The sequence below is a fragment of the Felis catus genome, chromosome B2 (assembly GCF_018350175.1).
Source record: "Felis catus isolate Fca126 chromosome B2, F.catus_Fca126_mat1.0, whole genome shotgun sequence".
Classification (NCBI taxonomy): Eukaryota; Metazoa; Chordata; class Mammalia; order Carnivora; family Felidae; genus Felis; species Felis catus.
Genome location: NC_058372.1, coordinates 21,022,552 through 21,043,130, shown reverse-complemented (window position 1 = coordinate 21,043,130; position 20,579 = coordinate 21,022,552). Strand labels below are relative to the sequence as shown.

The 20,579-nt window shown below is 42.4% G+C and overlaps 1 protein-coding gene across 2 annotated transcripts in view; it reads left to right on the top strand.

The window, feature by feature from the left end:
* DSP (desmoplakin) overlaps positions 1 to 20,579 on the top strand; it is a 49,006-nt gene that overhangs the window by 7,227 nt on the left and 21,200 nt on the right. For both annotated transcript variants that reach the window (XM_006931468.5, XM_003985824.6), the window contains exons 2-10: positions 7,562 to 7,664; positions 10,028 to 10,176; positions 11,178 to 11,352; positions 14,893 to 15,021; positions 16,212 to 16,262; positions 17,431 to 17,592; positions 18,402 to 18,506; positions 19,562 to 19,657; positions 20,233 to 20,358. In XM_006931468.5, the coding sequence (XP_006931530.1) occupies positions 7,562 to 7,664; positions 10,028 to 10,176; positions 11,178 to 11,352; positions 14,893 to 15,021; positions 16,212 to 16,262; positions 17,431 to 17,592; positions 18,402 to 18,506; positions 19,562 to 19,657; positions 20,233 to 20,358 (1,096 nt within the window). The remainder of the gene's footprint in view (positions 1 to 7,561; positions 7,665 to 10,027; positions 10,177 to 11,177; positions 11,353 to 14,892; positions 15,022 to 16,211; positions 16,263 to 17,430; positions 17,593 to 18,401; positions 18,507 to 19,561; positions 19,658 to 20,232; positions 20,359 to 20,579) is intronic.

Sequence of the window (20,579 nt, the reverse complement as noted above, 5' to 3'; positions counted from 1 at the left end):
CTTTCTTTCTTTCTTTCTTTCTTTCTCTTGCTTTCTTCCCACCTCACCCCGGTTTGATGCAAAACATCTTTGGGAAAAGTTCAAAATTATGCATTGAGACAGATGCAAAATGAAAAATAAAACCAATCTGAGAAGCCTAGCCTAGCAAGCAGCAGCAGTGAGGATTGAATTTCTTCTGGGCTTTGTGGGCCTTTACTGGCTCCTCTGAGTGTCTTGTCAACCCCAGGAGGTGGGTGTGTTCCTACATGTTGCAGACTCAGAAACTCCAGGCACCGGGAGTCCAGGTCATTTATTTGCTCAAAGTCCCAGGCTGTACAAGTGGAAGTGTTTGAGCAGAGAGCGGAATCTGTCTCCCCGACCTCGAAAGTGTTTATATGAAGTTAATGGTATATGATTCGTTTGCCCCGTGATGCTCCAATCCACGGAAAACCGTGTGAAGATAATGAACATGGAAAGGATGTGGAACTTTTATTAGAGACTGCTTCCAAAGCTCATGGATGGGGACAAAAGGAAGGCTCAGAGGAGGCCCCTTTCTAAAATTTATAGAAAAAAACCTCTCTTTGTACATTGTTGGGGTGGGAATGGGGGTAGGGGGCAGAATAGATGCGCCACCTGACTTGGCTTTGGAGATCTGGGTAATGAGAGAGTGGTAGTATCCTCAGATCAGCCTTTTTATTTACCTTCGTTTTGTTTCTCCTTTACTAAACCAAACAAATACACATTAAGTACTTTCTGTGTGCAAAACTGTGTTGTTAGGTGCGTGTGTGAGTCAAGGATGATTAAGATGTGAGACTTTGCTCGACAGGAGTAGGACGGACAGGTGTGTAAATAACTAGTGCAGAATGAGGGCAGAGGTGTGAACCTGAGAGCCTAGTGGAAGAGGCAGCAGTTTGGTCTGTAAGTTCTGAAGGACTTTGAGCTTGTTCAGTGACATTTCGACTGATACGTAGTGTGTTTATTGTGTCTTGGAGGTAGGATATTGCCCTGAAATGAAGAAGTAAAGATGTTTTCTTTTTTCAAACGTCACCTTTCCCCCCTTTTTACTTAAGATCCTCTAAAGAAACTCAGAATAGTTTACGTGAAAATGCTTTGAAAATTAGAAAGAGCTGGAGCTCCTGGGTGGCTCAGTTGGTTAAGCGGCTGACTTCGGCTCAGGTCATGATCTCACCGTTCCTGGGTTCGAGCCCCGCATCAGGCTCTGTGCTGACAGCTCAGGGCCTGGAGCCTGTTTCAGATTCTGTGTCTTCCTCTCTCACTCCTGCTCTGTCTCTCTCTCTCTCTCTCTCTCTCAAAATTAAATAAACATTAAAAAATTTGTTTAAAATTAGAAAGAGCTAAGCAAATAGGCTTTAAGATCCATATTCATGCATTACATAATTATAATTTCCAACAAATATTTATCGAGCTTTTCTAAAGCCATTATTCTGTGAACCTGAATACAAAGAGACATAAGGACCCTGTGTTGATGGACTGAACAAAAGAAAGGCAAGAGATAAAGATGGTGGTAGAGCTAGACAGAGAGGGAGAGAGAGAGAGGAAGGAAGAAAAGAAGGAATCCAATAGGAGAGAAAGTGTATACACAAAAGCAATGCAGAATTAGTGGGCACGGACCACGTGTGCAATGAGCAGTACTGATTATTATAAAATGACTTTGAAAATCAGAAAGTAAATATCAAATTTTTTTCTTTTACCTTGTAAAGCTGCATGCACTCAACATATTTGTCTTGTGTGTTTTGCTTATATTCTCGGCAACAGGCATTAAACTTAATGTCTCGATACAGCTAATGTTGAAGTCTTATTTTTAAAGAAAAGAATGTTATTTGTCAGTAGGAAAATAAAACATGAAAAGCTCTCTAATAGTGTTCACATCGTCATGTGGTCTGTCCTTAAAATTTGGATTAATGGGCTTTCCTTTTAGCCATTGATGAAGGGAACTTTATGTAAACAGTTAGAACCATTACTTGTTTAAACAAGTTTTAGAATGAATTTTTTTTTTTTTAATGTTTGTTCAGGTAGGTTCTTTTTTTTTTTTTTAAATTTTTTTTTTTTCAACGTTTATTTATTTTTGGGACAGAGAGAGACAGAGCATGAACGGGGGAGGGGCAGAGAGAGAGGGAGACACAGAATCTGAAGCAGGCTCCAGTCTCTGAGCTGTCAGCACAGAGCCCGACTCGGGGCTCGAACTCATGGACCGCGAGATCGTGACCTGGCTGAAGTCGGACGCTTAACCGACTGCGCCACCCAGGCGCCCCGGTAGGTTCTTTATAGTAGGAACCACTTGCCTTTGTATGTTTGAAGATAAAACAGAATTTCTGAGAAGTTAAAAACTTCGAAGGACAAATGTGATTTTTTCAAGGACAGTAATTAATTTTAGTTTAGAAGTCAGTATTTTTGATTGATTTGACCCAAATAAGTTTTGTCTTCTTGTGGGCTTTTTTAAAACATTTTTTTTTTTTACATGGCATCTTTCATCTCCCATGCCACTGATGTGGAATTAAAAAATTGAACTTTGAGCTTTGTTAGTTCAATTCCCAACATGGTTTAAAATCGCTGCACCCCAACACCTATACATACCAGTATTGACAATTTTTTTTGAGGCCAGGGATTTTTAAAATCTCTATATGCTTGCTAAATAAGTACTTTTACTTAAACATTATTTCTTCATCTGTGGTAGAATTTTGCATTTTTCCAGTCACCCTGTGAACTGAAGAGGAAACTTCATTCCCTACCATTAGAAGAGACTTTTGTATTATGATCAGTAGGAGTGAGTTTGGTGGTTTCATAAAACAGTTACAGAGGAGTGAGCTAAAGAAATCTTAGATATCCTATCTAGCCTAACAGATGAGAAAACTGAGGTCCAGAAATTTCTGATGTAAAGAAAAAAGTTCTGAAATTGTGATGTGGTCAATTAAAAATATGACTTGACTTAAAAAGTTCTGAGTGGCACACAGCTGTAACAAAAAAGCACGTGCTCCCTGAGCAAGCTCTCAGGGAGCAATATTCACTCTTTTCTGATTTTTCTCCTGGCTGTCATGCTGATGGATCCTGCACAGTGTTGAGCGTCTGATGGCGGACTGACTTGATGAGTCACAGTCCATTCGCCTGCACTTTCTCCCTGATTGAAGTACAGCCATTTCTACGTGGAGTCTTCCTAGGGCCGCAGACAAGCAAATGGAACGTGAAAATGGATTCTCTTTTCCCCAGTCACTAAACCTCAGTCAGCCTGAGCCTCCCTGCCCCTGATTTTGCTGGACCCACCTATTAGAAAAGCCTATACCTGGCTCCCTCTCTCACCTAGCTCTGTGCCCAAAGGGTGTTCCTGGCCACACTGCAGGCTGAAGTGGGATTTTTACAGATGAGAGACAAGATGGGTAGATTTCCTTTGAGAATCAGAGGAAGTCTTGGGGCGCGTGGGTGGCTCAGTCGGGTGAGCAGTTGAGCGTCTGACTCTTGATTTCTGCTCAGGTTACCATCTCATCGTTCATGAGATCAAGCCCCGACCGAGTCCAGCTTCACGATGAGGGTGGAGCCTGCTTGAGATTCTCTCTCTCTCCCTGTCTCTGCTCCTCCCTGTGACATGCGTACATGCGTGTGTGCGTGCGTGCTCTCTCTCTCTCTCTCTCTCAGTAAATAAACTTAAAAACAAAAAAAGGAACCAGATGAAGTCTTGAAAAGTCGTAAGTTGAAATTTGGTTAATTAGGTCATATTTTCCTATGGACATATAGCAAGATGGAAAATTCTTCATTATGTTTTTCTAACACTTAGATTTCCCTTTTTGACCCTTAAAAAAATTCAATTTTTGTACATTTCTCTTTCCTGTACAGTGGTTAATCTATTCACCTAATTGCCAAGCAACACATAGGGGGTTTTAGTGGATGTCTAAGGCATGCATGGTGAACATAGGCAAGTCCTTTAGTGAAGCATGAAGATTTTTTTTCAGAATTATTAGCAACATATGGGGTTACCTGTTTTTTTGATTAAGCTCAGATCTTTGTAGGGAAAAGGAAGCAGATGACTTATCTTTATATAGATGTCAACTGCTCTCTCGAGTAAAAATGTCTTTTTTTTTTAAATTTTTTTTAACGTTTATTTATTTTTGAGACAGAGAGAGACAGAGCATGAACGGGGGAGGGGTTAGAGAGAGGGAGACACAGAATTGGAAGCAGGCTCCAGGCTCTGAGCCATCAGCCCAGAGCCCGACGCGGGGCTCAAACTCACGTACCTCGAGATCGTGACCTGAGCTGAAGTCGGATGCTTAACCCTGAGCCACCCAGGCGCCCCAGTAAAAATGTCTTCTAAAAGCAGGAGGGAACAAAAAACATGTAGAAAGTCCATGTATTTAAAAAAAATTTTTTTTAATGTTTATTTATTTTTGAGAGAGACAGAGACAGAATGTGAGTGGGGAGGGGCAGAGAGAGAGAGAGAGAGAGAGAGAGAGAGAGGGAGCCACAGGATCTGAAGCAGGCTCCAGGCTCCGAGCTGTCAGCACAGAGCCCAATGCAGGGCTTGAACTCAGACCCGAGCTGAAGTTGGTAGCTCAACCGACTGAGCCACCCAGGTGCCCCAAAAGTCCATGTATTTTTAAGCCAACATCGAATTCCCTCACCTCTCTTTTTGCTGGATACAGTTCATTCCTATGTCATGGAACTACTCTAATAGTTGGTTTAAAAGCAGCTGGTGAGTTTTCTGTTTTATCATCAAGTGAATTTAGTGTCATCACCTCACTCTTAAAAGACTCGTATGTACACTTTGGTCCATTCATCCACAGCTGAGTTTGGCCTCCCTGCCTTTTTTTTTTTTTTTTTTTTTTTTTAATTTTAGGATAATTTTAGATTTATAGAAAAGTTGCAGATCCACTAGAGAGTTTTCATATGCGCTTCACTCAGTTTCTCCTGTCAGCCTCTGTCTTGCAGCTTCGTTTGTGATACTTTTTACAGTAGCCCATGGTATTAAATCATTTGAGGAACTCTGACTTTACATTGCACTAAGAGATAGCCCTTTCGTTTATATACCGGGGACTGGCTTGCTTTGTGGGAATCACTCTCTGGACCAGATTGCTGGAAGCAATCACAAAACGTTTCAGAACAAAGGCACTCTCATCGCCTTTCAATAAAGAAAATAAATATAATTACACAGGACCTTCCTAAATTCCTTATCCATCCTCGGGTTCTAAATGAGGTTTCTGTATTTCCTAATTTTTTCCTTTGTCTCTTGAATTTCTTTCCTGTGATTCTTAAGTCCATTGGAATTTTGCACAAGTTTTGACAACTGATGCAGTCCTGTTTACATCTCAGCGATATGAGAAGTGTGCCAGGTTTCTTGTATAATTCTGAGTGGAAGAAAGAGAAGGCTGTGCTCATGGGGGGGTGAGGGGCGGGGTGTGTGGGTTTTGGTAGGTGGGCAGTTCAGGCAGCATTGTGCCTGGGCCTGCCTGGAGAAGCCGTGTCATCATCCGGGAGTGGTTCCCAGGGAGAGCTTCCTCACCCACGTACATCAGCTAGTGCTGGCTTGTTGAGAAGCCTTCCTTGGAGAGAGGGACCGAAATAGGTGGCAGAGAAAGTCAGTTGCTTCCCCAACGTGAAAAGACGCAGAATCAGGTGCTGTGGGAGAAGTTTCTTGCGATCTCATCCCATCTACCCCATGGGATAGCCTGTGTTTTACAAATCCCTCCTTTTTTTCAAAGTGACATTCTTTCTTTACAGCACACGCAGACACACCCACCCCCCACATGCAGGCACATATACACATAAGAGAAAGTCCAGTGCGTCCAACAGGCATCAGTTTTATCTGCAGGTGTAGACCAGTCCTGGCTGAAGCCCTGGTGGCTCTGAAGCCCTGTGAGGAACTCAGGAGGCCTTTTCCCAAACATTCAGCAATAATTTAATATGCTTTAAATCTCTTTCCACTAAGCCTTAGGAGGCTATGCTGTAGCATAATGAATGTATCTTGGCAAATTAAAAAATAATACTTTTATTCTACGTTGCTCTTTTTATGTATATCTGGAGCACATTATGGTCTCGTAATCTCTTTCTTTAAAATATAGAACATCTACAGGGGTGCCTGGGTGGCTCAGTCGGTTAAGTGTACAACTCTTGGTTTCTACTCAGGTCATGACCTCATGGTTCATGGGTCGAGCCCCATGTGGGGCTCCGCCCTGAGCGTGGAGCGTGCTTGGGATTCTCTCTCTCCCTGCTTGTGCTCTCTTTCTCAAAATAAATAAATAAACTTAAAAAAAATATGGAACATCTACAACACCACCTTTTAAAAAAATTTTTTAATGTTTATTTTTGAGAGAGAGAGAGAGAGAGAGACAGAGCACAAGTGGGGGAGGAACAGAGAGAGAGGGAGACAGAATCCGAAGCAGGCTCCAGGCTCTGAGCTGTCAGTACAGAGCCCGACGTGGGGTTCGAACTCATGAACTGCAAGATAGTGACCTGAGCTGAAGTCAGACGCTTCACCTGGTTGGTGCCCTGCGCCTTTTTTGTTTGTTTAAGGTTTCTGCCATGCATCTGCCAGGAAAATGTTTCATGTGAGATGTGCATTTGGGTGATTATCATTGTAGAGAAAAATATTCCGTAGGGTCATCTTGAAAGGAAAAGCAGCTTGGTTTTGCATTCAAGATGTTTAAATTTCCTGTTGCTTTCCTGACACATATTTCTTTATCAATATTTTTTGTAGAATAAACTCTTCTCACACTGTTTTCCTCAGCCAGACTTGACTGTGAAACTTTCCTGTTCTGGGTCTGATCCCTTGAGGTCTTCCTTTGGAGGGCCTTGCATGGATAATCCGCATTATCAGTTATTATGGGATGAAGCAGGGAAGGTGATGGATAAGCTGCTGGAAATGTGTTTTTATAACTCAAGGGAATATTTCTGGGTTGGATCTTAGACCTGGGGGTGGGGAGGAAGCTTGCTGTGAAGGACATTATTGGGCTAATTAGTAAGATTGGAAAAAGTTCTATAGATTAGAAAATAATGTTCAATTTTGAATGTCTTGATTTTGGTAACTGTACTGTGGTTATATAATTGAATGTTTATTCTTAGGCAACATGCTGAAATATTTTGGGGTAAAGAGTTTATGAATATTTTTAAATGCTTCAGACAAACGTATAGAAGTTTTTTTCTTAATGTTTATTTTTAATTTTTATTAATGTTTATTTATTTGTGAGAGAGAGAGCGAGAGCGAGAGGGAGAGGGGCAGACAGAGGGAGACACAGAATCCGAAGCAGGCTCCAGGCTCCGAGCTGTCTGCACAGAGCCTGATGTGGGGCTCAAACTCATAAACTGAGAGATCATGACCTGAGCCGAAGTCAGATGCTCAAGCGACTGAGCCACCCAGGCGTCCCCAGACAAATGTGTATATATGGCAATAAATACACCTGCAGAGAGGGGAAGAGCGATAAAACAAACATGCAAAACGTTAACAAGGAGGGAATCTGCACAAAAGGTCTACAGGCGTGTTTTTGTTTCATTTTTGCAGCTTTTCTGAAAGTTTGACATTATTTCGAAATGGGGAAAAAAATAAATTTCACATCTGCTTTCTTTGTGTTTGCTTTGTCAGTCAAACCGGGACGATGTCCAGGCACCAGAACCAGAACACCATCCAAGAGCTTCTGCAGAACTGCTCGGATTGTTTGATGCGGGCCGAGCTGATTGTACAGCCGGTGAGCTTTCTTGTTCTTCGAGAATGCCATCCACCTCTACCTTTGTCCCCGTTAGCTTAGACTTCTTGTCCTAATCTGTGCATCCTTATTCACTGATGTCCTGCATACTTAGAGTTTAGAGATTATCTTTTTCAAAACAGACTAGAGAGGGAGGTGTATCTTCTTCATCTATTTGTTGGTTTAACAACGGCCATCAGTTTCCAACAAATGTTTACGGATTGCCACCCTTTTGGAATTGCAACAACCTGTCATTTATTTATTATTTTGATGATTATTGTCATGCTTTCTCTTCCTAGAAATGCAACCTGACATGTTTATGTCACTGGATTGTGACATATGCCATCAATGTAATAAGTTTTTTTTTTGGTCAGGAAATATTACTGTATTGTGAGAACAATTCTATTTGAGAAAAGAAAAAGAAAGGAAGGAAGGAAGGGAGGAAGGAAGGAAGGAAAGAAGGAAGGAAGGAAGGAAGGAAGGAAGGAAGGAAGGAAGGAAGGAAGGAAGGAAGGAAGGAAGGAAATGAGCAATGGAAAATTGAGGAAAAATGGTAACATTTATGAGAGCCTCATGTTATTTCTGAGTATTAGCTTAAGTTCTCATTGAAACAGGCTTAGCAATCATGGATTGTATTTGTAAAGTTTTAATTTTAAAACACTGTAGCTAGCATTCAGATTTGCTCTGGTTTTGCTAAAAACCAGAATGGTGGGGCTGTAGACACCTTTTCTCTGTTTCCCCTGATTTATCGCATCTCTCCAGGGAAGGAATTGAGTTTCAATCTTCCCTATGCTGACATTAATGTAGGGGTTACACCTGGAATCTGGCCCATCACAAAGTTCTCCCTGTGAAATACAAAGAGGGATTTTAGCCAAGTAAATTTATGTGTTCTGTCTGGAGAATATCTTAATGTTCTAATTTCTCAATTTTAGAGATCTGTGTGGGTTGTAGTTTATTTTACCCAGTTAAAAAATAACTTCACTTTAATCAGTATAAAAGGATATTTGGGGCTCAGCAAACTAGCTTGACTCTAGTTCTGGTTGTTCCAAGTCCCTGGTTTATTTTTTTATTTTTTATTATTTTTTTAATGTTTATTTTTGAGACAGAGCGTGAGTGGGGGAGGGGCAAGGAGAGGGAGACACAGAATCTGAAACAGGCTCCAGGCTCTGAGCTCTCAGCACACAACCCGATGCGGGGCTCAAACCCACGAACCTCGAGATCATGACCTGAGCCAAAGTTGGACGCTTAACCGACTGAGCCTCCCATGCGCTACCCCGCCCGCCGCCCCCCCCCCCCCCCGCCAAGTCTCTGATTTAAAACACATTCTTCATCACAGAGCTGTGATTCCTTTACATAAAGCAAAATAGGAGGCTCCATGCTTCAGATTCTGTGTCTCCCTCTCTCTGTGCCCGTCCCCTGCTTGCACTCTGTCTCTCTCTCAAAAATAAACATTAAAACAATTAAAAACAAAAACGGGAGGCTCCAGTGACTTAATATTGAATACATACACACCACAGTCCTGGGCACGATTTGTAGTGGCTGTGGAAACGTTTTACATTGTGGTTGTAGAAACGTACCTGGCATCATATTCTCAGTGTATTTTGACTTACATGCATTGAAGTGTAATAACGTCAGGAATAGGTAGCATACTTGCTTCATTTGGCTGAAGTTGAATGAAAACAGCAATTGTAAAATTCGAGGGAAAGCTCAACTATGGCCCTGAAGCAGCGGCCTCTTGCATGTGAAAAGAGGAAGCTTTCTTTTTTTAAAACAATTTTTAATTTTGAAATAATTATAGACTCATAAGAAGTTGTAAAAATGGTACAGACCACCCTGGTGTACCCCATCACCCAGCTTCCCCCAGAGGTGACATCTCACACGACTGTGATGCATCATCAGAAGCGGGAAATTGATTAGCCCCATACCATGAATTAGATAGCTTCCTTTTAAGAACTGAAAAGCTGTGTTCCTAGAAGATGCAGGAAAAGTTCAGTGTGTGTGTAAAACACTTTATCCAGTAGAGTGTTCTGACCCCAGTGAAATTCCCATTGGATGGATGTTCTTTGTAAATATGAAAGATAGCATTTAACATATTGAAGCAAGGGAAAACTCAGTGTTCCGTAACTTTGCCTTTAAAGGCCTAGTAAAAATTTAAAATATAGTCCACAAATTTTGCTTCATGAACCCGCCCATATTTACCTACCTGTCCCACCAAATTAATAAGGTAATTTTCAGTTAGTCACATGCAAAGTGGCATCTTCTACTATTTGTCAAGTTTACAGCAGAAGCTTTTGCTTCCGTGAACACAAGTGAAAGTCTTCCTCTCCAGCATCGTGTGTTGCCTTCATGTGGATTCTTTCCTATAGGAACTGAAATATGGAGATGGGATACAGCTGGCTCGGAGCAGAGAATTGGATGAATGTTTTGCCCAGGCCAACGATCAGATGGAAATTACCGATAGCTTGATCAGAGAGATGCGACAGATGGGCCAACCCTGTGATGCCTATCAGAAAAGGTATTGTCTTTATCACAGAGCACACTTACCGGCAGGCCTCATGAAGAAGAATGTCATGCACCCACTGGCACTCAGTCATGTGGCCCAGGTCTTCCCTTGAAGGAACCACAGCCATTCCGGAGGAAAGGCTGGGCACGCTTGGTGTTTGTGCAGCTACTATATACAGTAGCTGTATAGTGATTCTATTCTACCTTCCTCTTATGTGGAATCACAAAGCTGCCATGAAAAGAATTAAACAGAGGTGCCCGAAGGAGTGGGCTTGTATTGATTGAGGGGTTGAGTTTGTTATGAGATGTTACGTGTACCTCCATTTTTTAGGGGGCAGTGAAAACCTTGGGCACAGCATTTGACTTTCAAGAGTCTAATACCAAGGCAAGCCCTGTTTGATGCATACAGAACTGAGGCGTGTAGAGTTGAAAAAGCAGTTCAGAGCAGAGATGGGTGGTCTTGATTTTGCTGTCATGGTACTTGGGGCCCATGGCACGAGGCAAATTCCCAGGGTGAAACTTGGGGGGAAGCAGGGGGTGCTACCGGGTTAGGCAAAGCCAGCGACACTTTCTGTGATGTTTCAGACTCGGAGCATCATAATATTGAGGTTCTTGTATGTGATTGAGATTCAAGTCATGTGGTAAAGAAAAGAAATCTTCAGGGGCACCTGGGTGGCTCAGTTGGTTAAACTGGCTCTTGGTTTTGGCTCAGGTCACGATCTTGCACCTTCATGGGTTCAAGCCCTCCATCGGGTTCTGCGCTGGGAGTGCAGAGTCTGCTTGGGATTCTCTCTCTCCCTCTCTCTCTCTGCCCCTCCCCTACTCACCCTGTCTCTTTTGCTCTCAAAATAAATAAACTTAAAAAAAGAAAAGAAAAGAAAAGAATTTTTTAAATAAGACATTTGTGACCTCCGTGCTAACACAAAGGAGACTCAGAAGGGGGGACATTTGTCCAGAATATGTCTTCATAGGCTGTTTTCCTGCCACAGTGTAATTGTTTTCCTTTCCTTTCAGACTGCTTCAGCTCCAGGAGCAAATGCGAGCCCTTTATAAAGCCATTAGCGTCCCTCGAGTCCGAAGGGCCAGCTCCAAAGGTGGTGGAGGGTACACCTGTCAGAGTGGCTCCGGGTGGGATGAATTCACCAAACGCCTCACCAGCGAATGTCTGGGGTGGATGAGGCAGCAGAGGGTAAGCAACTTCCAGACGAGGTTGGTTCTGGAATGTTCCACACCTGGGTGTCAGGTGTATAGAACATGGCAGGGTCGGCCCCAGTGGTCTGGCCACAGAGTGGTCTGGGACCTCAGTTGGCAGTAGAAACTTGCTGTTTTCCGTATTTTCCTGATATACAATTTAAATTGAATGCTTCTTTTTTGAAATAAAACTTAATTTTTTTTTTTTCTTCTCTTCTGTGGCTTAGGGAATCAGCCTCATTGTTTTATGGTCCTAATTTATCACACAGGTAACATTTAACAGGTATAATTTAATAAGTAGATTTTGAATATCTAGCTCTTACCATTCCCAACCTGAAAATGTGTTGGAGTTCATGGGTCATTGTTCTTTCTACTTGAGCAGTGGTAAGGTGGTAAGTGACCTCATCTGTGTTACTGATAGGTACTTAAAAAAAATCTTGTAGAGGTTTATTTAAAATGTTAAATTGGAGGAGCTGGAAACAGTAAAACTGGATATTCTGGTTTGGGCTCATCGGTTGCTTACCTTATACTTTTGAAGTATCAGTTGCCTTGTGCAATCATTACGTCATGGGTGTGGGAGGGGAGTAAAATAATGGCAACCAAAGTATATGCTGAGCCTTTCCCTACAACTGCAGTTTCTACAAAGTGTTTTCCAATGCTAATTATTGTTTTGTTGTTTTATGTGGTCATTAGGCCCTTTAATGAACAGGTGGCATTAGAAATATATCATAATCATGTAGATGGGGATTTTATAATGAAAAACCTGATGCTAATACCCCACCCTTCTCTCGAGAAGGTGGATACGATAGAATGATAAGTTGTGCAGACATCGTTTGTTATCCCATGTGGTTGTGGTTGTAAGAAATACTGGTTTTGTTGTTTGTTGTTGGACCAATTGAGCAGTGGGTTCAAAGTTTCTCAGCCACTTAACATTTTTTATATATGTTTTTACCTAAGTGGTGAGGGTTTACGGGTCTGTACATTCATTCATTCAATTAAGCTTTTCTCCTACTTGTTAAAAAGACTATATAATACTATTATAGAAGGTGGGGCTTATAGAGGAGAAAAGTCAGTTATAATCCCAGAAACATAAATAAGAGTCCTATTTGTATGTTTTCAGATTCTCTTCTCATCTTTGAACACACATTCCTTGAGCTTTTTTATAGCTATTGGCACCATACCAGAAAGGGTGTGTTCAAAATTATGTTTCGTAGTCCTGGAAATGAATGTTATTGAAGAAAACAAGACATGTACACCCAAATGCCAGATTTCTGTCCAGAACAGTGTGGGGTTAATTGCTGTGTTTGAGCTGTAATAAAATCCTGCTCAGATAGGGCTGGGGGAGGGGTGGTGCTCCAGTCCCTGTGGAATGGAGCCCTCAAAGGAAGCCTTGCTTGGCAGAGCCGGTGGGGCTTGAGCTACATCATAAGTGATGTTAGGTGAGACAACCTTTGAACCAAGTTACTTGTTTGGTGTGAAAACATCCCATCGCCTAATTCCTCCTTAGTCAGTATGACAGTTATATAAAATGACAGCTCATCACCGGTCATTTTCTGTATTCATGTTGGGTGTAGCTTGGCACGAATCCTTTGTAGCAAAGGCTCAACATTTTTAAGTTTGGAAAATGGCATCGTCCCGTGGGCTCACTTTTCTGTCATGGTGGGGGAGTGTTGTTTTAATAGGTGCCATTGATGAGCAATGCAGTTCAGATCAGCTGGCCCCCATGGTTTGAAAGGAACTAGAAGTAGTTTTATCACTTACTGAGGGTTGGCTCTGGGATTCTCTCGGGGGCCCTTTTCCTCTTATCCCTCTTCCCCCAAGCACAGCCTGCATTCTTTCTCACTCCCAGGAGACTGGGCCACAGGCCCAGCTAGCTGATAAGGGAGCAGCAGTGTCCCCAGCCACATGATCAGTAAGCAGTCACACATCTCCTGTGCCAGGTTTTTGTTGTTTCCCTGATTTGTGTCTCTGCTGATGGGCTGCTCAGATACTATACACCTGGCTGGTAATGAGGGGTGTGCACGGGAGCCTGGTCATCCTATTAACTTACTAGTACACTCACCTGTTTCTGCTCGAAAGCCGAAAAGAGCAAGGGAGAGAAAGGTCAAAGTCCCCGGTAACTTTCAGCAATCTGACTGAAATGGCTTCCCTTTCTGAAGGCTTGCCAAGTGTATTAGAACATGGATGTGGCTTAGAACAATGTGTGTTATGTTCTTGCTGCAATACCGGACTGGGATGTTTGCCCTTGGCGTGTGTAAGAGATGACACAGGTGATTTGAAAATTTACATGAGCTCGTGCAAAAGAAACGTGAGATAATAGACCTGCCTCAGTATGAAACTTGTGGAATAGTACGCTTGTTTCTTATTATGTGGCATTCTTAAATTTGAAGTAGTGGGGACTCAAATTAGAAAGTCAGGTTTAATTCTTAAAGAGCTTGGGGCGCCTGGGTGGCGCAGTCGGTTAAGCGTCCGACTTCAGCCAGGTCACGATCTCGCGGTCCGTGAGTTCGAGCCCCGCGTCGGGCTCTGGGCTGATGGCTTGGAGCCTGGAGCCTGCTTCCGATTCTGTGTCTCCCTCTCTCTCTGCCCCTCCCCTGTTCATGCTCTGTCTCTCTCTGTCCCAAAAATAAATAAACGTTGAAAAAAAAAAAAAAAAAGAGCTAACATGAGGCTTTGAGTATGTGCTATAGTAACTTCTCTTTGAAGTGGGCCATAGGGAGTTTTGCATCCTGAAAGGTAATGGTAAATGCCAAGCTTAAAGTCAACAATTAACACGAATCGCAATAATTTAAAGAAATGAACAGTGAAAAATACTTTGAGGTCAGCCGTTTAGCTTGGGAAGTAGTACATGACTGACCTTAATGAGCTATTTCTGATGCACATTTTAAAATGAATATAGGGGCACCTGGGTGGCTCAGTCAGTTGAGGGCCCGACTCGATTTCAGCTCCAGTCATGATATCACCGTTCGTGAGATCGGGTCCCGTGTCAGGCTTCACTTCACTTCACTTCACTTCACTTCACTTCACTTCACTTCACTTCACTTCAGTGACAACGCAGTGCCTTCTTGGGATTCTGTCTTTCCCTCTCTCTCTGCCCCTTCCTGCACCTCAAAACAAATAAATATTAAAAAAAATAAAATTAATATAGGAACTTCTATTAGTATTTTCTAATATACACATACTATACAGATACATGCCACTTGCATGTGCACAGGTAGATATTTTTTTCGTTAGAGGACATAATCTAGCTTTCAAGGGTCTCCTTCCTGCATCATCTCTCCTCAGCTGTGTCGAGCTGGGGTTGAACAAGTTGTGGGAAGTATTGGGCAAGCCCTGTTTGCTGTTCAGGAATTCCAAGCCTTTACAGTTTTTGGCAGGGGCGGGGTGGGGGGGTTCAAGAACATTGAATATTTACATCTTCATGTTTATCTGAATGGAAGCTATGGCTGTCCCTTGATACTCTGACCCCTGTTGCTGGGGCTAAGGTGAATCTAATGGAAAGGATTGGAAATGAAGGGCACACTCTTTCCCTTGGCAGGCGGAGATGGATATGGTGGCCTGGGGCGTGGACCTGGCCTCCGTGGAGCAGCACATCAACAGCCACAGGAGCATCCACAACGCCATTGGGGACTATCGCTGGCAGCTGGACAAAATTAAGGCTGACCTGGTACTTTGAGATGTTTTCATTTTTAGAATCTTAGAAAAGTATATGGAGGGATTGTGGAATTTCTCGATCCTGGGCGTTTTTATCTGAAACATTAGCCTAAGATTTCTTCCATAACAGACTGGAAATTTCTAAAAATCCCATTTCATAAATGGGGAAGCGGGCTCAAATAGACCTGTCTCAAAAGACTGTGTTAACACTTGAGGGAGAGATAAACAGAAGGCGAAAGGTGGACACACATGCATTTGGGCACAGTTTGTAGAATAGGGTATTTGAGGGTGGTAGGGTTTTTTGTTTGTTTTTAGAAAGCAGAGCATCTCTTAAATAGAGAAAGAGCTACAATTATAAAATTTGTGTGCTTGGAAAATCCTTTCCTATGTGGTAATTCAATGGATTTCTAATAAGGGAAATCGTGTCTCTTCCTGACACTTTTCTTTTGTCAAAGGACTGACTTGCATCTGGCTCAAGAAATACAGGATGAAATAATCACTCGATTTTAAGTACTTGGATCCCCCTGACCAGATCTCCTGCTTCTAAATCCCTCACTTTTTTACTTAGACCAGAGATACTCATCCTCACTTCTGCCTTTTTTCCTCCCTTACTTTTGTCTACCTGAATATCTCACCAAATTTCTCCCTTTTTTCTCTAAGGTCTAGAGAGTCCTAAGTTGTCTTGTGAAACTTAACACATGAATTAACATGTGAGTCTTTAAGTGATCAACCTTTTGTGGTGATAGCAACAAAAGCACAGTAAGGGGGCGCCTGGGTGGCTCAGTTGGTTGAGTGTCTGACTCTTGATTTTGGCTCGTGATCTCATGGTTTGTGAGTTCAAGCCCTGCATCAGGCTCTGCATGGAGCATGGAGCCTTCTTGGGATTCTCTCTCTCTCTCTCTCTCTCTCTCTCTCTCTCTGTCTCTTTCTCTGTCTCTTTCTCTGTCTCTCCCCTGCTTATTCTCTCTTTCTCTCTCTCTAAAAAAAAAAAAAAAAAAAAAAAAAGCCAGTGAGGGAAAAGGTCCCTATGAGTAAAAGGGATTTTTACTGAGAGATTTTCTGAGATTTTTCTAGAGCAAATACTTCTTTCTCCTGAGGGATCTGAAGTCAATATCTGACAAAAAGGAGGTTTAGAAGGGCTGCTCTTTTTGTACAAACCCACAAGGGGAATTAACTACTTGCTCGCTGTTTGTCTTTTTCTAGCGGGAGAAATCTGCGATCTACCAGTTGGAGGAGGAGTATGAAAACCTGCTGGTAAGCAGACTTATTTCTGACATCTCTGCCTTCAGTTCAGTTCAGTTCCATAAAAGTGGAGAACAGCCTGGGCGGCAGCACCTAATAACCCAGGAAGTACCCGGAAGTAATAGTTAGGGGCTTGTAGATGCTAACTGCATTTCCACTGCTGGGGTTCCTTCAGAAGTGAAGTTAGAAGACTTTTTTTCTGAAGACAGTATTCACCGATATTCTGTTTATTTGCAAGTTGAGGGTCACGTATATAACACAGATTAAATACTTGGTGTTAAATAAAGCTTTTCCATTGGTCAATTGCAGCCTTTTTATGAAGTATAAAGAAAAATAAGACTTGTTTTCCCTAGATAGAGAGTGATTAGACCGTCATCACCATTTTATGACAAACGTGAAATCAGTTCACTTGACTGGTAAGAAGAGCGGTTGCCATTTTTTTCACCTACTTGTGACACCCTGGCTTCACGTCCTCAATATTTTCTTGTTGGCAGTGATCCTTTTAAAATAATGTGGCTAGTGGGACACAATGTATGACACAATTGTCCTATTAGATCCGGGGCATGACTGATGGCACCTTGAAATTTTGGGGTGCGGCAGAGGGCAGGAAAAACTTGGCTTATCTTTCTAAGCATCGTTTTTCCCTTTGTAGTCTAAAACTAATTTTCGAAACCAAACATCAGTGTCTGAATCAAGACCCTTTTGGGTTAGGCTATTCCACTGAATCTAAAATTGCTCCCTCGTTGATCATAAGTTTGGATGGATTTTTTTTTTTTCTTTTTTACATTCTAGGTGGTCAGGAAAGATTTTACCGATTCATGTGATTTATTTATATTTTTATTTTTTAATTAATGTTTACTTTCGAGATAGTGAGAGAGACAGAGCATGAGTGGGGGAGGGGCAGAGAGAGAGGGAGACACAGAATCTGAAGCAGGCTCCAGGCTCCGAGCTGTCAGCACAGAGCCAGACGAGGGGCTTGAACTCATGAACCGTGAGATCGTGACCTGAGCTGAAGGCAGACGCTTAACTGACTGAGCCACCCAGGCGCCCCTGTATTTGTCTATTAAAAAAAAATTTTTTTAAATAAAAGGGACCACACAGATTTATCTATGGAATCTGCAGAGAACACCAGTAAGGTGCATACTGTTATCCTAATGCTGCTTTTGAACTTGCCTTGCAGAAAGCGTCCTTTGAGAGGATGGATCACCTGCGACAGCTGCAGAACATCATCCAGGCCACGTCCCGAGAGATCATGTGGATCAATGACTGTGAGGAGGAGGAACTGCTCTATGACTGGAGCGACCGGAACACCAACATCGCCCAGAAGCAGGAGGCCTTCTCTGTAAGCTTGCCCCTCGGAGTTGTAGATGCGAGGCTCTTGCCTGACAGGGCCCCGACATGGGGACAAAGGTCTCAATACTTTAATCAGCTATGTGGAATTCTGCCTCAGTTGAAATGGTCATGACAAGCCGTTCCTTTCTGGAAACTTCTCAGTGACTCTAGAGGGGCAATGCATTGCTTACCATCCTGGAAGACAGTAGATAAGAGTCAGAGTTATACATTTGGATATCCCAAAGTGTGTGTAGCCCAGTAGGATGGCGGATTCAAACCTAGGATTAGGAAATCTCACCATTAGTTGTTGCTGTCCCTTTGCCTGTGTGGATTGGGACAAGACATGTCTCCAGTGTGACATCTGCCACGTACTAGATGATCCCAAACATCCTTTCTGGTCTTTATTTATTTATTTATTTTTATTTTTTTTTAAATTTTTTTTTAACGTTTTATTCATTTTTGAGACAGAGAGAGACAGAGCATGAATGGGGGAGGGGCAGAGAGAGAGGGAGACACAGAATCGGAAGCAGGCTCCAGGCTCCGAGCCATCAGCCCAGAGCCTGACGCGGGGCTCGAACTCACGGACCGCGAGATCATGACCTGAGCCGAAGTCGGCGGCCCAACCGACTGAGCCACCCAGGCGCCCCCCTTTCTGGTCTTTAAAATGCTATGATTCTTGAGGACACCATAATTCGACTGTTTGACATTGTTCATTTCCAGATTGCAGTTTTGTATTCTAATTTTCCCTAAAACCAGTAGAAGTGATGGCCGGCTAATGGTGACTTTGCTCTGATGGATTTGTTTTTCTTTCGTTTACAGATACGCATGAGCCAACTGGAAGTTAAGGAAAAAGAGCTCAATAAGCTTAAACAAGAAAGTGACCAACTTGTCCTCAATCAGCATCCAGCTTCAGACAAAATTGAGGTAGGCTTCAAGAGATGTTTTAAATAGAGAGTAAAGGGGAACTTTTTATAAAGTAATACCATACAGATTGAATGGTTCGTATGTATCATAAAGCCATGACAAGTTTATTTTACATATTTTGGGATCAAAACCCTAGACTCGGGGCTGACAAGCTTTTCTGGAAAGGACCAAATAATTAATATTTTAGGCTTGCAGGCCATTTGGTTTCTGTTGAGATTACTTAACGCAGACATTGTTGTGTGAAAGTAACCATAACAACATGTAAGTGAATGAACATGACTATGTTCCAACAAAACTTTATTTATAAATACACACAGTGGGTCCAGTGTAGCCTTCGGGCCGCTGACCTCTGCCCTAGGCTGCCATCTGTGGGCTGTGCTAAAGGCCAACATTAGCTGGTAGCAGCACTGTAATGGCCATACTCGTTGTTAGAAACTGTTCTTCATACCAGTTGATAAGAGTCACTGCCTTAAACCCCTCAAGCCCTCTGCATGGGTTCCTTGGACTTCCTCATCATCCAGAAGCTGTATAGGAACAGGGTGCAGTGGAAGGACCCTGCCCCAGTGCCACCCAGTGTCTGTTCTGATTCTGATTGGTCAGTAACTATGCCATTTGAGTTAATATTTTGGCTAATCTCCTAATGGTATCTATTTGCTAAAACTGTTTTTAATTTCTACCATACCAAGAGTTCCCTATTGGGAATTTTTTTTTTTTTTTAATTTATTTTGAGAGAGCGAGACTGTGCATGTGCACAAGTTGGGGGGGGGACAGAGAGCGAGAATTCCAAGCAGGCTCTGAGCTATCAGCACAGACCTCACAATCTGTGAGATCATGACCTGAGTCGAAACCAAGAATCAAGACAGTTAACCATCTGAGTTCCCCAGGCACCCCCTGCATTGGGAAGTTGCTGTTTTCAATTTTTAGAAAAATGTTTGCTTGATTTGGTATTAGATAAAACATATTTCGTAGCTTTCATTCAGGCTCACATGTCAATCAAAGAATGGATGTCCTTATCACTGAGTGGCAATGTGACAGCTGATGGTTTCTTGTTTCAGGCATATATGGATACTCTTCAGACACAGTGGAGCTGGATTCTCCAGATCACTAAGTGCATTGATGTTCATCTCAAAGAAAATGCTGCCTACTTCCAGGTTTTTATGCTTAATAGTAATTTAATTGTCGTATAGGTCTTAATACCTTATCTTCTTTTTTTCTAATTTTTTTTTGATGTTTTATTTATTTTTGAGAGAGAGAGAGAGAGAGAGACCGAGTATGAGTGGGGCAGGGGCAGAGAGAGAGGGAGACACAGAATCTGAACCAGGCTTCAGGCTCTGAGCTGTCAGCACAGAGCCCGACCCCAGGCTTGAACTTGTGAACTACGAGCTCATGACCTGAGCTGAAGTTGGATTCTTAACCAACCGAGCCACCTGGGTGCCCCAGAATACTTTATCTTTTGAATGTACTCCTAGAAGCACTGAATACAGTCTTCAAAATATTTTACAAATCCTATTTATTGGCTCTTCATGTCAAGGAGCACAGATTGGCAACTTGATCATGAGTCACTCAGATGTCTCTGGCTGTCACGTAGGTTAATATACCTTCTGCTGTAACCTTTTCCTTTAGCCACCTATTAAATAGACTCCGGGAAGGTACTCCTTGAAATGGAAATAGTAGTTGCCTACTGAGTTCCTTTTCCTTAACATGTGATCACTCTCATCTTTAATAGTTTTTTGAAGAAGCCCAGTCAACTGAAGCCTACTTGAAGGGCCTTCAGGACTCCATCAGGAAGAAGTACCCCTGTGACAAGAACATGCCCCTGCAGCGCCTGCTGGAACAGATCAAGGAGCTGGAGGTATCGTCGCAAAACAAAGACAGAATACTGATTACTTACCAAGAAAATTTCTTTGGAAAGCATACTTCAAATTCTATTGGCAAAGTCTTTTCACACAATGATATTCTTTCCTGCCCACTTCATTCATGGCTCTGTAGCTGCTGAAGTGGTTTGTTATGAAAGGTTCCTATTGTCCCTGCAGATAGATAAACCTGCAGTCTTTTGTAGCTGAGGCAACTGTA